The sequence below is a fragment of the Thunnus maccoyii genome, chromosome 20 (genome assembly GCF_910596095.1).
Source record: "Thunnus maccoyii chromosome 20, fThuMac1.1, whole genome shotgun sequence".
NCBI classification, from domain to species: domain Eukaryota; kingdom Metazoa; phylum Chordata; class Actinopteri; order Scombriformes; family Scombridae; genus Thunnus; species Thunnus maccoyii.
The window spans coordinates 12,487,282-12,501,725 of record NC_056552.1 but is presented as its reverse complement, the minus strand read 5'-3'; the positions used below and the strand labels follow the sequence as shown (position 1 = coordinate 12,501,725).

The window sequence follows — 14,444 nt, the reverse complement described above, 5'->3', positions numbered from 1 at the left end:
ATTTAAATGTCTGAAGAATTCAGGCATTAACAGGATTCAGGCATAGGTGTCAGTCACTACTTCCTGATTCCCAATTTAAACCCTTGTGAAAGATTATATGAAAGGCTTTCATTTAGACAACATCATCTTTCACCTTAATATGTTGCTAAAATGTGATGAAGAGCATTTGACAGCAGGAAATGTCTAGACAGCAGTCACTATATGTTATGGCTATCTGTACTCCTAAAGCTTCCATCTGTTTTTGCTGCTGACTATTTGCTGTTTCCTTGCGTAATGCTCATCTGGCTTCTGAAGGGCTTCTTTCCATCAGCATGACTTGTTTTGAGGATTTTTTTCAAATCAAATCATCTTCAATCAGTCATCATCTTCTTGTCCGCAGAGTGGAGAATGCATGCACTAAGCTGGTGCAGGCTGCCTCCATGCTGAAAGCTGATCCATACTCTGTTCCTGCTCGGGATTACCTCATCGATGGCTCCCGAGGCATCCTCTCTGGAACCTCTGACTTGCTCCTGACCTTCGATGAGGCAGAGGTATTCATTCATTCATTCATTTTTTTCTTTTATTTCCTGTAACTTGTGACACAGCTAAATATTATATGTTTTAGTGGGCCATTGTATTCTAGCACACCTCATCTACGTAGTGATTTCCTACATCCTGAAGGAGGGGTTGTGTCCCTAACTTAAGAATGGCGGTTAATGACGGTTTATTGTAGCAACTGACAATGGAGGGATTTATTTCTTTGTGTATTGTGCTGTGAAGTTCACATACTCCATTATAAAAGCGAGTAAAATAGTAAAATCATGTGTGATTTTACAATTTTTTTTAATGTGATCTTTTTGCCTGTTCAGGCCAGATATTTACTGTTGACGTTTCAGATGACAGAAAGAGGAAAATATCTCAATATGACATCTACTTCTTTGAGCTTTGGCTGCAAACCAAGCCACAAAGAAGTAGATATCCACATAAATGAAAGCAGGAAACAGAATTTGTGATAAGCTCATAACCACAGGGCACCAGAATACATCATTTCCAACACAGGAATTGAAACTTCAGTGCGCTGCCCCGCCTGCCTGCCTGGGAGCCAAATTTTTGCTAAATACAGCTGCCAGAGTAAAATAGAGATATTTGAGCCTAACCATGCAAAAAGAAATTGCAGTGCGCTAAATTGCAGCAATTCATAGACTACAGGCACCATTTATATGTATATTTATAAATTCATTCCCAGTGTTTCACTTTTATATTAATTGTTAATTTGATTCTTTTATACTAAAGTTTGTTTTTGTTCCTGCCCCAGACATATCTGTGTCATAACTGTTTAAGAACCAAATGTGGGTGGTTATGGGCTTACCTGTATGTTAGATTTTTATTATGCTCACATATTGTTTAAAATCAAACTCAAAATTTTGGGCAGAGTCTAATAGATATTGTATTGCTGTGTCTGTATCATAGAAGTTAAAGCAACTTGTGGGGATATTGAGGAAGACTGACCGACTGACAACAGATGCTGAGAAATGGAGAGAACATAGTTAATGTAGCCTATAACTGTGTTAAAGGTTGTACCATTGATTTTCACTGAGTAGCTGCTGAGCTGAAGGGCTTCAATGTCTTGTTAATGGACACTTGAGCATACTCAGCCTCAGTCCTCTGCTGTCAAAGAAGACTGAGGCTCTTCTTGTATAAGGACAGTATCTAGTCTTGCTACCCTGCAGGGTACTGTAACGTCTATAAAGACGACAGAGAGGTAGATAAATATGGCTCACATGTTTGTGGGACTCTCCATACATCTTACACAAACACTCCCCTGGATGTTGAACCAGGCAGGAGTATCATCTATCAGACCCATCCTTCTTTTCCTCTCAGGGATGGAGGGTAAAATAAAAAAAAAAGTTGCAGATCAGCGGTCAGCAGGCATCAGGCGTCCCAGCCCTGTCTGCAGCAGTCAGCAGGACTCAGCAGGAGTCATCAGTCAGCGGTGCCATCATGTTTTCCAGTGGAGCTCAGGGATAGCTCTGTGTAGTGTTTGTGGTGACTCCAGCAGTCCACATAGAGCAGGAGTGAAGCAGGACAAAGAGGCTGGAATGTCAGTAGGCAGCATTATCAGAGTGTAATTAGAGGGAATGTGAACGGGAGGAGGGGGCTGTGTTTGCATAATCACTGTTCTCTGAGGATGAAAATAGTTTTTGAATTAGCTTTTGTTGATGTTTTATCCCGTCATTATCACAGGTCCGCAAAATAATCCGTGTGTGTAAAGGCATCCTGGAGTACCTGACCGTGGCAGAGGTGGTGGAGTCTATGGAGGACTTGATCACATATACAAAGAATCTGGGACCAGGTCAGTCTGCTGATACAGTGGCAGAAAGATTTCTTTGCAGAGGTCTTGATTTGACAGTATCTCAAAGGATTTGCTGTCCTGGTTGACATTTTCAGCCTGTATGTGCTGGAGTGAACGTATTGTTTTTGCAATGTAAGCATTCTTTCAAAAATAAAACTACGACATTCTGAATAATTGTCTCTGTCACATTAAATCCCCAATTTCAAGTGTTATGTTTTCATATTAGTTGAAGGATTACTGTAAATGCTCCACCTCATGAGTAAATTCTCTAAAAATCTTTTGATAATATCCAAAATTGTCATTGATTAAAAGCAAGTAAATGTTAATTTCCACCTTTTGTTTGTTGTGTTCAGGGATGACAAAGATGGCAAAGATGATAGATGAGCGACAGCAGGAGCTGACACACCAGGAGCACCGAGTGATGCTTGTCAACTCCATGAACACAGTCAAAGAGCTGCTGCCCATCCTCATCTCAGGTAATTACACCCTACCTACACATTGCACGGTTCAGTTTTTAGTTATTCCATTTTCATGTTTTTCTCTCAGATACAGACCCACACGATGTACTTCTGGTCAGCATTATTGAGTGGAGTTCTGTTTTGTATCTCAGGTATCAAAATATTTGTGACAACCAAGACATCTGGCAGCCAGGGAGTGGAGGAGGCCTTGAAGAACCGTAACTTCACTTTTGAGAAGATGAGTGCCGAGATAAATGAGATCATTAGAGTGCTGCAGCTTACTTCCTGGGACGAGGATGCCTGGGCCAACAAGGTATGGACCATAAATGACGTGCTTTTACCTAAGTTTGTCTATGGCCATCAAACTCACATGCACACTCTGTTACTATGAATAAACGTGAGGAAAAAGAGACTGTGGCTTTTGCTCTTCTCGCTGCTCAGAGTGTTAAACCAGTTTTCGCACATTTAAAAATAAGAACTGGAAGCTGTGTTTGTATGAGCAAAAATTTAATTTTCGTCTGCTACCCACTGTGCTCTCACACACTCCAAGAACGCCTTTGGCAGGAAGCTGCAGATTGGAGGGAATATGAAGTGATGTTTTTCTCATTTGGTGTATTTTTTTTCCCCTACCTTAAAGGTATACTATGCAGGATTTGTTGATTGATGTTTGTAAACACACAGCATTCAAAGTCATGAGAAGGGTCCAACAATGAGAGGAGAGAGAGTGAATGAAGAGAGTGAGCAGCTACTTACTTTCTGATTGTTTCAGAGCGGTTATGGTCTAAAGCACAAATAATCACAACCACAAACCTCCGCACATTTGTGTGAATGCAGAGCTTCATCCTGTCCGCCGTGGCCTCTCTGCTCTGTGTGTGTCTAGCTCAGCCCCGCCCTCAGTCAAGCAGACACAGAGACCTGCAGCTCTTTATACATCCAGAGCGCAGAGAGGAGCCGAGAAGAGACACGGAGACAGTGATGTAACCTGTACGCTGTTATTGGCTGGGGGCTACACGCCCACTGCCCAAAGGTCTATGCACTGTTTTTTAGGAAAATCCTGCATAATATACCTTTTAACAAGGCATGCGCTTTGTTTCATCAGGATGACCTTATATCAAGGTTGACAGGTGTAAAAAATGCTTTCCGATCTGAAGTTTACATACAGTTGGTAATTAATTAAAGTAGGCCTGCTTTCTCTCTGCCTCTATGTTGCTGGTTAATATGTTGGGATATATTATTTTTTCCTGCTCTGCACGTTTGTCTTCTTTCCTGTCCGGTCACTCTTTAAACGGCTCTTTCTTGTGCCACTTTTTCCCTATGTTGACACTTTTTTTTTTTGTTGTTGTTGTTGGTCTCAGTTGGTATGTGCAGTTGAACATTTGTATTTATGTGGTTCTTCCTTTCTTTTTACTGTTTCTTTCTCCCTTCACCCCCTGTAGAAGGTAAGCCTTATCTCTCTCGGACCTTGGTTGTGCAGCAGCATGTCTGACAGATGTGTGTGCTGTCTTGTGCTTTGTGGTGCCATTGTGTGCTTTTTAGTAGAGAAACAGTCGTGAGGTCAGACTGTCGGATCAATAAAGCAGTTTGAATATTATTATACTGCTAATGGCATTGTGTTTATTGAGGAAGTGTTTAGCAGGTTGAACTGCTGAAATGTTGAAGTATGCATTATCTACCTCTTTCTGGATTTGTTTTGCTTCATAACATGACATTGTATCATCTGTGTGTTCTCCTCTATATCAATTAACCCTTAGCATACTGTATGCATGTCCTCAACTGGTCTGGTTATTGATTGACCTGACTCATGCTGTATTGATTTGGGTGTCATTAATGAGAAATCGTTTTGCCAGAATGATCAAGAGGAGGGCGCATAGAAGATCTGATATGAATTTTGATGATATTTGTGATATTTGTTTGAATGGCTAATTCTTAGTTTTAATCCACAAAAACGGACTAGTTTGCTCACAAAAGTTATTTCCATGAATACTAAATAACACCCCTTTAATAGATTGGACATAATCCCCCATTACTAATGCCATGAACCACACCTTTCTACTTTTTGAGTAATACTATTCTTTGTGTTTGATTATAGGCTGTAATGTATGTGTGTTTTGCATTTGACATGAGTGCAGAAATCAAGTCCGTCTTTAACTTCTCTTCACTGGCTTTTTTCACTCGTACACACAGGTTACGGACAGATTTGCAGCTGCACAAGTTTGAACAGAAAACTAATACACCCACGCAGCTCCTGTGACTTCACTTCACACCTATCTTCCTTTTTATTTTTTTCTTGTTCAGTTCTGTTACCCCACACTCATTAACACTCAGCTATTCAAACAAACATGCTTGTTGTTTTTATTTTGACATGGGGATTATTGTGAGGGCTCGATTTCTCATATCTTGTTATGAATCGTTTTAAGCAAAGGAGTGGGGGTTTGTTATTATTCAGCTCTCTGCTGTGAACCTTTTGTTTGAACTCAGAGCTGAAGGTTCAAGCTGCATTACGTAGAACGTTAACATCTGTTTTCCAAATTTCTATTATTTACCTTGTAAAATAAGCTCACTTAATCACTCATTTATCCGCTCTGGTCTCCTGCTTTGCTCCATGTCCTACAGGACTCTGCTTTGTTTAGCAGACTTTGACAATGAGTGGACTCATTGTCGAGTCAGCCGCTGTTGGACGGATTGTTGTATTTCCATCCACTCAGATTGAGATACAATGGAGAGTCGTTTGGCTTTTATAACATGACACGCTCATTATTGACCATTGAAAAGAATGACGGAGACAGCATGTGCTACGTGGTTGTGTCTGACATGTTAGTGATGCTGCACAGTGCACAAGGACTTTGCTGTATGTTTATTTTACTGGAATAAACAATATGGGGAGGTTTGAATGTGGCGATGACGAGAGCCTGGAGCTTTTCCTGACCATGTAACTAACTCAGGAAAAACTTTTGAATAAGGAAGAAGTTGCTCCAAGCTCAATTTCAAGTCAGGACTGGATTTCTGTATAGGAATATAATTATATGACATCACATGTGAACCTCATCCACACAAATTATACTAGTTACAGGAATATAGACTTGAAATTAACACACATTTCCAATGTCTCTAATAATCATGTCATGATTTACAGAGAACATGTGTACGTGGTATAATTAAGAGCATTGATTGACTCATTTTTTAGTTTTCTTTGGTTGTATTGATATCCGTTAAGTTATTCATTTATTCTTTCTTTCAAACCCAAAGGACACAGAGGCCATGAAGAGGGCTCTGGGGCTCATCGACTCAAAGATGGCCCAGGCTAAGAACTGGCTGAGGGATCCAAACGCTCAACCAGGTAATAAAGAAACACATCCATGTCCCTCATGTACCTTAATTTATTAATTACGCTTCTAATTAGGGCTGATAACCTAATTGAATGCGGTGTTGTTATTGATGTGTCTGACCATGCGTGTTGTGCTTCTAGGGGATGCAGGCGAGCAGGCCATCCGACAGATCCTTGATGAAGCTGGGAAAGTTGGTGAACTATGTGCAGGGAAGGAACGTAGAGATATTCTGGGCACAGCCAAGACCCTTGGCCAGATGACTGACCAGGTGTCTGAAATGAGGGCCAGGTACAGACATAAAAGAAAATCGCAACTATGGCGAGATAATTCTCCTCATATTTCATGCAGTCCATGCTTCTTTCATTAGTCTGGTGTTCTTTTATTCTGTTTCCTTGAACCTGTGATTCAGTTTTCATCGCATAGTTTGATTTAGAAATGGTCATTTTGCACTGTAATTTCATTTTCCGTTCCTTAAAGTGTAGTGTGATTGTCACCAGGGATCCCGAGTCACGCTAGATTAAAAGCAGCTGTCTGGTATTAATCCATAATCTACTTTAACTCCTGATTGAGTTACTTGCCTGAAAACTGGGGGATGCCTCTTAGCCTTATCTGGAAATAGAGGCATTAAATTAGGAAATACTGTTCTTAAACAGGAGATAAAGCATATGCTTTCGAGTAAACAAACATGTTGTGTAGATCAGAGAACAAGAATTGTGCATGTGAAGGCTGTAAAGGCGTAGCGAGGTTGCAGTTTATTGTATCCATGTGTTTTCTTTGTCCACCTCAGAGGTCAGGGGGCGTCCCCAGCTGCAATGCAGAAGGCCCAGCAGGTTTCTCAAGGACTCGACGTTCTTACGGGCAAGGTGGAGAACGCTGCTCGTAAGCTGGAGGCCATGACTAACTCCAAGCAGGCCATTGCCAAAAGGATCGATGCTGCACAGGTGAGTCAATAACTCTTTTAGTTCTTTTGTTCTTACAAAACATGGATTCAAACCTCTCCGTGTAAGTATTTGATGTTGTTTTGAGTGCTTTTTGTGTTTCCTGCCCCTGCAGAACTGGCTGGCAGACCCTAATGCAGGTCCAGAGGGAGAGGAGAACGTCAAAGCCCTCCTCACTGAGGCCAAAAAGATTGCAGACATGTCTGAGGATCCCAAAGAAAGAGATGACATCTTACGCTCAATTGGAGAAATCGCTGCAATGACTGCCAAGTTGTCTGATCTCAGAAGACAGTAAGTTATTAACTGTTAGAAATATCGGGCTGTTTTATGCTGGATTTGCCCCCCAATCTTTGTGGTCCTTTTTTCACACTTTATTACAGTAATTCAGGTGCTTTTATTCAATACTTGAATCAATTAAATACCATCATTAAAGTGCAACTGTCACCACTGTTGCTGGGAAACAAGATGGGACTGTTTTCTCATATGCCAGTAACATTGAGAAATCCGTCTTCAGTACTGTGTATCAACTTGTACTTGACAGTTACTCTCTGTCCATAGATCAGTGAGGTATTTTATCTCTTCCGTTTTCCTACAACAAACCTCTTCTGGTTATTGCTGAAAATGCAGGAATTCCACTAAAGATCTTATCACAACATGCACACATGGCTTTTCTTCCTGTAGGAGTACAGATTTCTTACAACAATTCGACTGGAACCCTTCTTGTTCTCCCTTGTTCAGGTAGACTAATATGGGCTTTTGGTCCGCACCAGAGATTAGTGCTAATTTTACCACATTTTAAGGTGAATTACATCCAAGCTGTGTAAAGGCACCATTAGTCAACCTGATTGACTGCCATACAGACCTCATTTCAACCATATCTGTAATAAAACACTATTTAATTTATTACTTACTTATTTTTAATTCCTTATAGGGGTAAAGGTGACACTCCTGAGGCCAGAGCTCTGGCTAAACAGATCGCAACAGCTCTGCAGAACCTGCAGTCCAAGACTAACAAAGCCGTGGCCAACAGCAGGCCTGCAAAGGCAGCTGTACACTTAGAAGGAAAGATTGAGCAGGCCCAGCGCTGGATTGACAATCCCACTGTGGATGACAGTGGTGTGGGTGAGTCACGCTCCCATCCTCCTCAACTTCCTTGTCTCTTTATCTCTCTCCCTCACATTCTTTCCGCTGCTCCTGTGGCTAAATTGCAGACCAAACACTTGTGTACATGCCACTTTCTACTGTACTTGATATTCTGCAGCGCTCTCCCAGCTTCTTTGGTTTTGGCTTGTCTCTTCTGAATCCTGGAAATCGTCTTACGTGTTTACAATAGAGCTGGAGGCTGGCTGCTCTAAGAGTCATTGGTTTCCCGTAGTATAGTTTACCTCAAAGTAACACCATGAAGTAATACAGAGGAAGGCATGGGTTTCTTTCCCTTCCACTGTTGATACAAGCAGCCAGTAAAATACCAAAACTACCCAGCCATTTGCCGTTCAACTGGTATATAAACAAACATAAAATCTTAACACTTAAACAGTGCTGCAGCAATTAACTTTTGAAGTGCTCAGGTTCTAGCTTTTCAAATGTGAGAATTTATTACTCTTCCCTGTTTTATTTTATTGTAAATTAAATATATATTGGGTTTGGGACTCTTGGTCGTACAAAACAAGCAAATTGAAGAGTTCATCTTGGGATGTGTTCAGAATTTTTCACTATTTTATGGCATTTATAAAGGTGGCATAGCATGGTAAAATGTAAAACATTTAGCAGAAGTGACTTGTAAAAAAGAAATACAGAAGTGTGACTCAAATTTGTTAGTGTTGATGCACTCAGAGTAAAGAGAAGGTTAGATATGAGTTAATGAGCAGAATGGTATTTTTTGGGAGTCTTTATGTTTATAAATTTGTGTGTGTGTGTGTGTGTGTCCAGGCCAGGCAGCTATCCGTGGGCTTGTTGCAGAGGGCCGCAGGCTGGCCAATGCTCTCCCAGGCCCGTACAGGCAGGAGCTGCTGGGTAAATGTGAGCAGGTGGAGCAGCTCATGGCCCAGCTGGCCGACCTGGCTGCCCGCGGTGAAGGGGACTCCCCTCAGGCACGTGCTGTGGCTCAGCAGCTCCAGGAGGCCTTGAAAGTAAGACGGCTCACACTTAACAGCCAATCTCATTCAGACCTGTAGCTTCACTGTAAATAGATCAGGATTCATACGCTGAGACAGACAACAACCCCCTCTGCTGGTTTTCAGTGGTGGAAGAAATACTAAAAAAAAATATTAAGTACACAATGTGATCACAATGGGAAGATACTCCATTAAATGTTCTACTGTTAAGATTAAGTAAAAGTCAACTAGTATTAGTGGAATGATGTGCCAGACGTTTGGGGTTTTTGATGCTTTCTGACCATTTGAAAGATAACATGATGAGTATATTCTGTAAAACTAGAATAATGGGCTGTGAAGTAAGGCAGTTTTTCATAATACCCTAAAAGTGTGCATTTTATTGATAGATTTTACCTGACAACAACTATTTTTAATTTATTTCATCCAGTGTCTTAAGTGTATTGAATTATGTATAACATTTTTTATTAGTTTAAATCATTTATCAAGAAAAAAATGTCAGAACATTTGCTGTTTTCCGCCTCTCAAATGTGACAGTGTTCCAGAAAAATAATTAATAAGAATCATTTTCGCAGCAATTATCATTTTCCAATATGTACTTTATCAGATTGTATTGAAGTTCAAGAAGAATTTGAATTTTTTTTTCTAATCAGTAAGATAAAAGAGTTACTTGTAAGCCAAAGACAAACCACACACACCCAATATTACTCATTTGTTCTTGTAAGCTCTGTGAGCCACCATGAGTGAGCTGACTAGTTGTAACATCTGTATGTCCTCCTCACAGGACCTGAAAGGGAAAATGCAGGAAGCGATGACTCAGGAGGTGTCCGACATCTTCAGTGACACCACCACCCCTATCAAGTTACTGGCAGTGGCTGCTACCGCCCCGCTGGACGCCCCCAACAGGGATGAGGTCAGTAGTGCAATTACTCTGTTACTCATTGTGGTTTCACTGCAATGAGCCTCCTTCCGTGGTGTTTTATTTATTGGCTGGGGGTTGTATTATTTCTAACAACCTTTTTGGATAATTGTTTCATTTGATCATGTGTAGGTCTTTGATGAAAGGGCTGCCAACTTTGAGAACCACGCCAATAAGCTTGGCACCACAGCAGAGAAGGCTGCTGCTGTCGGCACTGCCAACAAGAGCACAGTGGAGGGAATCCAGGCTGCCGTCAAGTCAACAAGAGACTTAACACCACAAGTATGTCACGGTTTAGTGTTTATATCTGTTTCCGTTTGTGTCTACCCTCCACTCATCACAAGCACACCATCATGCATCACGAGTCAAAGAGCTTAAGTGTTTCTCGCTTTCTTGAGCCAAGTCTATAGCAGTTGTCATTGGACTGGCAATTAACGGCCGGGATTGTTTTATAGGTGGTTTCTGCTGCTCGTATTCTGCTGAGAAACCCTGGCAATCAAGCTGCGTACGAACATTTTGAGACGATGAAGAATCAGTGGATTGACAATGTGGAGAAAATGACAGGTGAGGTTCCATAAGCATAATTTAAATTCCCTGATTGGAGGTGATCCTTATTTCATACATGTAGATTAACATCCTCTGGATGCTTAGGTTTGGTGGATGAGGCCATCGATACCAAATCTCTGCTGGACGCGTCAGAGGAGGCCATCAAGAAGGACCTGGATAAATGTCGTGTGGCCATGGCCAATCACCAGCCTCAGATGCTGGTCGCGGGTGCCACCAGCATCGCCCGCAGAGCCAACCGGATCCTCCTGGTGGCGAAGCGAGAGGTGGAGAACTCTGAGGATCCTAAATTCAGAGAGATAGTGAAGGCGGCATCTGATGAACTGAGCCAAACAATCTCTCCCATGGTGATGGATGCTAAAGCAGTGGCAGGAAACATCCAGGATCCAAGTATGTTGATGTTGCTCACGGATCTCAAGATTACAATTTATACATATGTAGAACCCTCTGATAAATGATAACATGTTTGTTTTGATCACCAGGCCTTCAGAAGGGCTTTCTGGACTCAGGTTATAAAATTCTTGGTGCTGTGGCAAAGGTCAGGGAGGCCTTCCAGCCTCAGGAGCCAGACTTCCCACCACCTCCTCCTGAACTGGATCAGCTTAATGTAAGTTCTTTGATCAAAGAGTCAAGCAAACCTTTTTTTAATAGATTTGGCATTTTTATTTTATTTACTAGTTTGTAGTTTAGAAAGACAAGAAACAGCCAGAATCAAACCAGGAAAATTGTGGTACATTAAACGTCAGTGTGGACTAATCATTTGAAGCTACTTTGGTTTAGTGCTCACAAAAACTTGTGTATTTAAACTGCCAACCATAATTACTGTAACTTCTCTTTGTAGCTTAATGATGAGGCAGCACCACCCAAGCCTCCTCTTCCTGAAGGTGAGGTTCCTCCCCCCAGGCCTCCTCCCCCAGAGGAGAAAGATGAGGAGTTCCCTGAGCAGAAGGCCGGTGATATGGTTAACGAACCCATGATGGTGGCTGCCAGGCAGCTCCACGATGAAGCCCGCAAATGGTCCAGCAAAGTAAGTGAACACTGTAATATTGTAATACAGTAACAGACTTCTACTTCAAGCCCTCTGCTACATGATTGATTTTATCTTCCTGTTGCACTTCATAGGGAAATGACATCATTGGTGCAGCCAAGCGAATGGCCTTGCTCATGGCTGAAATGTCACGCCTGGTGCGCGGAGGCAGCGGAAACAAGCGCGCCCTCATCCAGTGCGCCAAGGACATTGCTAAGGCTTCTGATGAAGTCACACGGCTGGCCAAGGAGGTGGCCAAGCAGTGTACTGACAAGCGTATCCGGACCAACCTGCTCCAGGTCAGTTCAGTAGTTTAAATCAGGTTTGACTGTGAAAAGGCTACTGAATATAAATACTGTTTTGGTATTAAATTATTTCACCTCACCGGAATTTCTGACCTTGTTTCAGGTGTGTGAACGCATTCCCACCATCAGCACTCAGCTCAAAATCCTGTCCACAGTCAAGGCCACTATGTTGGGTCGTACCAACATCAGCGAAGAGGAGTCGGAGCAGGTGAGTTTTTCTTATAAACTTGTCAGCTCACAGGATTCCAGTTATTTTTCTATAATAGCCTTTGAAATGGGATGATTATCTCCCTCACTGTATCTCTTTTCATGTCTTCTCCACCAGGCTACTGAGATGTTGGTGCACAACGCTCAGAACCTGATGCAGTCTGTGAAGGAGACAGTCAGGGAGGCCGAGGCAGCTTCCATCAAGATCCGGACAGATGCAGGTTTCACCCTCCACTGGGTCAGAAAGACCCCCTGGTATCAGTAAGAGAAGAGCCAGAGTTCCTCTGCTTCATGCTGGAGCTGTCCAGCTGTCCAGGAGGACATTGAATGGACAGATATATGCTTTATCAGAGCTATGATGTCAGTGCCCTTCACCCTAATGAGGGCAAATTTTCTCTATTAGTCCCATGTCCTGTCTGTAACAGTTGCTGTTCTGGTAGAATGTAAACAATGGGACTATCAGTGCGAATTATGGGTTAGATTGTTACTGGGAATGTCTTTTTTTTTTCTAAAGTGTGTAAAAAATATGTTTTAAAGCTTATTTTGACAAATCCCAGGAATATATATATTTTGATTAGAGGTTGGATTTCACATAATGTAAGGTTTTTTTTTTTTGGTCTCTTCTAGACACAAACCATAATAAGTAAAAATTTAAATAACATTTTCTCAAGAGACATTTTTATATCTTTGTACTGATAATTTTTATTGTCATCATTCATTCACCTTTGCTAGGATGAGCACATGAACTTGAGTTGTTACAAGTTGCATTATAGGCCTGCGCTCAGCTCACATAAAATATATCCAGTGGTATTTGTCTGTTTACATAATTCTATATTATCGCAACTTAAAGAGAAACACTGTTCCTTATTTTACATGCAATTGTAGCAATGTTTATTTACTTCAGAGCTCTGCCAAAGACATTCTGCCACAATCTTAGTATAATAGATAAGTGTAATTGTCTTTTTTTTTTTTTTTGGTCAGTGAGACCAAGGCTAGTTTTTAGATAAGCTAATTCAAGAAATAACAAAAATTTCTACCAACAGCAGGTCAAGAAGAAAACTTGCTTGTTAGCTTGCATTCAATTGGTTCTAGATGTGTTTTATGTTTCACGTGTTGCATTGAGATTACAAGTAATAAACAGTAAAAACGATCACCTATTTCCACAGCAAGCTAACAGTTTTTAGTAGTCCGGCAGTCTGCAGAGGCTCATCTTGCCTGCGATTTTTTTTTTTTTTCTTCCAAAACACTGCACACAGTTGTATGTCTCATGTTGTCTTGTTGTGCACAATCTTTTTTTTTTTGTGATATACGAATTGCACACTTCTCCTAGGTAGTCAAGGGAACGGCCAGGGCTTAGAGATGAAGCACAGTGTCATCTGCAGCTGGTGAAATCAGTCATCACATTTGTTTCAACATGTCTTGATACACTAAACATAACAGACCACTCCTTGTGGCAACTGTAGTAGATATTTTAAACGTCTGAAGACCATTGGTGTGAATGTGTCTTTTAAGTATCTAATACCAACCAATGTGCCTTGCAAAAGAAACTTTATTTGCAATTGATTTTGTTTTTCATTTTCAAATAATGTTTTGTATCATTTGCACAAGGTATCATGGTGTTGATTTGTTCAAAACACTCGTTGTACATGATTCTTCTATAAAGTTACACCCGCTTCATGACTTTTACTTAGAGTCAAATCGAGCTCTATGCAAACCTTGAGAACGTTTGTTTAAAAGAATATCAGAATTATGCAAAGCTTACTTTGGCTCAAATGGGGCTGAACAACATTTTGCTTAGGCATTGTTCACAATTTTGTAATAAAGCATTTTATAGCACTTTGAGGTGTGTTTGCACTTTAATTTCTGAACATGTACGTTATGCATCGACTTTGTTTAAACTGAGAAGTTTTGCCAAAGAGATCCTTTTTTAATACTTAGTTGTGTGGGTCAGCAGTAGGGTGAGTTTTAAGATCTAGTTATGACTAAAATAATTGCATGTGATAATAAAAGTGTTTGTGATCAAGTCGTAAGTATTTGATATGAACAGGTAGTTGTATGCATTATACTATGTACTTAATATCATAATACTGGACTTGACCTTCATCATCTAAAGGAAAGCCTGCTTCCCTTCTTGTAATCTGTTTGCCAGTGTGTTTCTAGTCTCACCTCATATTTAGCCTGCTGGACAGTAATACGCTGACCTTTGTACTGACTTCAAACAGCACCTAGATTAGAGGTGTTGTGTGTGTATATATAT

At 41.0% G+C, this 14,444-nt stretch overlaps 1 protein-coding gene across 1 annotated transcript in view; it reads left to right on the top strand.

The window, feature by feature from the left end:
• Positions 1 to 14,023, top strand: part of LOC121886861 (vinculin) — a 29,842-nt gene extending 15,819 nt beyond the window's left edge. The window contains exons 3-21 of the mRNA XM_042397203.1: positions 380 to 530; positions 2,224 to 2,332; positions 2,686 to 2,808; positions 2,943 to 3,103; positions 6,037 to 6,127; positions 6,257 to 6,404; positions 6,904 to 7,057; positions 7,170 to 7,345; positions 7,986 to 8,176; positions 8,984 to 9,183; positions 9,950 to 10,078; positions 10,217 to 10,366; positions 10,540 to 10,648; positions 10,736 to 11,038; positions 11,131 to 11,255; positions 11,490 to 11,675; positions 11,771 to 11,974; positions 12,084 to 12,188; positions 12,306 to 14,023. Coding sequence (XP_042253137.1) covers positions 380 to 530; positions 2,224 to 2,332; positions 2,686 to 2,808; positions 2,943 to 3,103; positions 6,037 to 6,127; positions 6,257 to 6,404; positions 6,904 to 7,057; positions 7,170 to 7,345; positions 7,986 to 8,176; positions 8,984 to 9,183; positions 9,950 to 10,078; positions 10,217 to 10,366; positions 10,540 to 10,648; positions 10,736 to 11,038; positions 11,131 to 11,255; positions 11,490 to 11,675; positions 11,771 to 11,974; positions 12,084 to 12,188; positions 12,306 to 12,452 — 2,962 coding nt within the window. The 3' untranslated portion in view covers positions 12,453 to 14,023. The remainder of the gene's footprint in view (positions 1 to 379; positions 531 to 2,223; positions 2,333 to 2,685; positions 2,809 to 2,942; positions 3,104 to 6,036; positions 6,128 to 6,256; positions 6,405 to 6,903; positions 7,058 to 7,169; positions 7,346 to 7,985; positions 8,177 to 8,983; positions 9,184 to 9,949; positions 10,079 to 10,216; positions 10,367 to 10,539; positions 10,649 to 10,735; positions 11,039 to 11,130; positions 11,256 to 11,489; positions 11,676 to 11,770; positions 11,975 to 12,083; positions 12,189 to 12,305) is intronic.
• Positions 14,024 to 14,444: the final 421 nt, after the last annotated feature.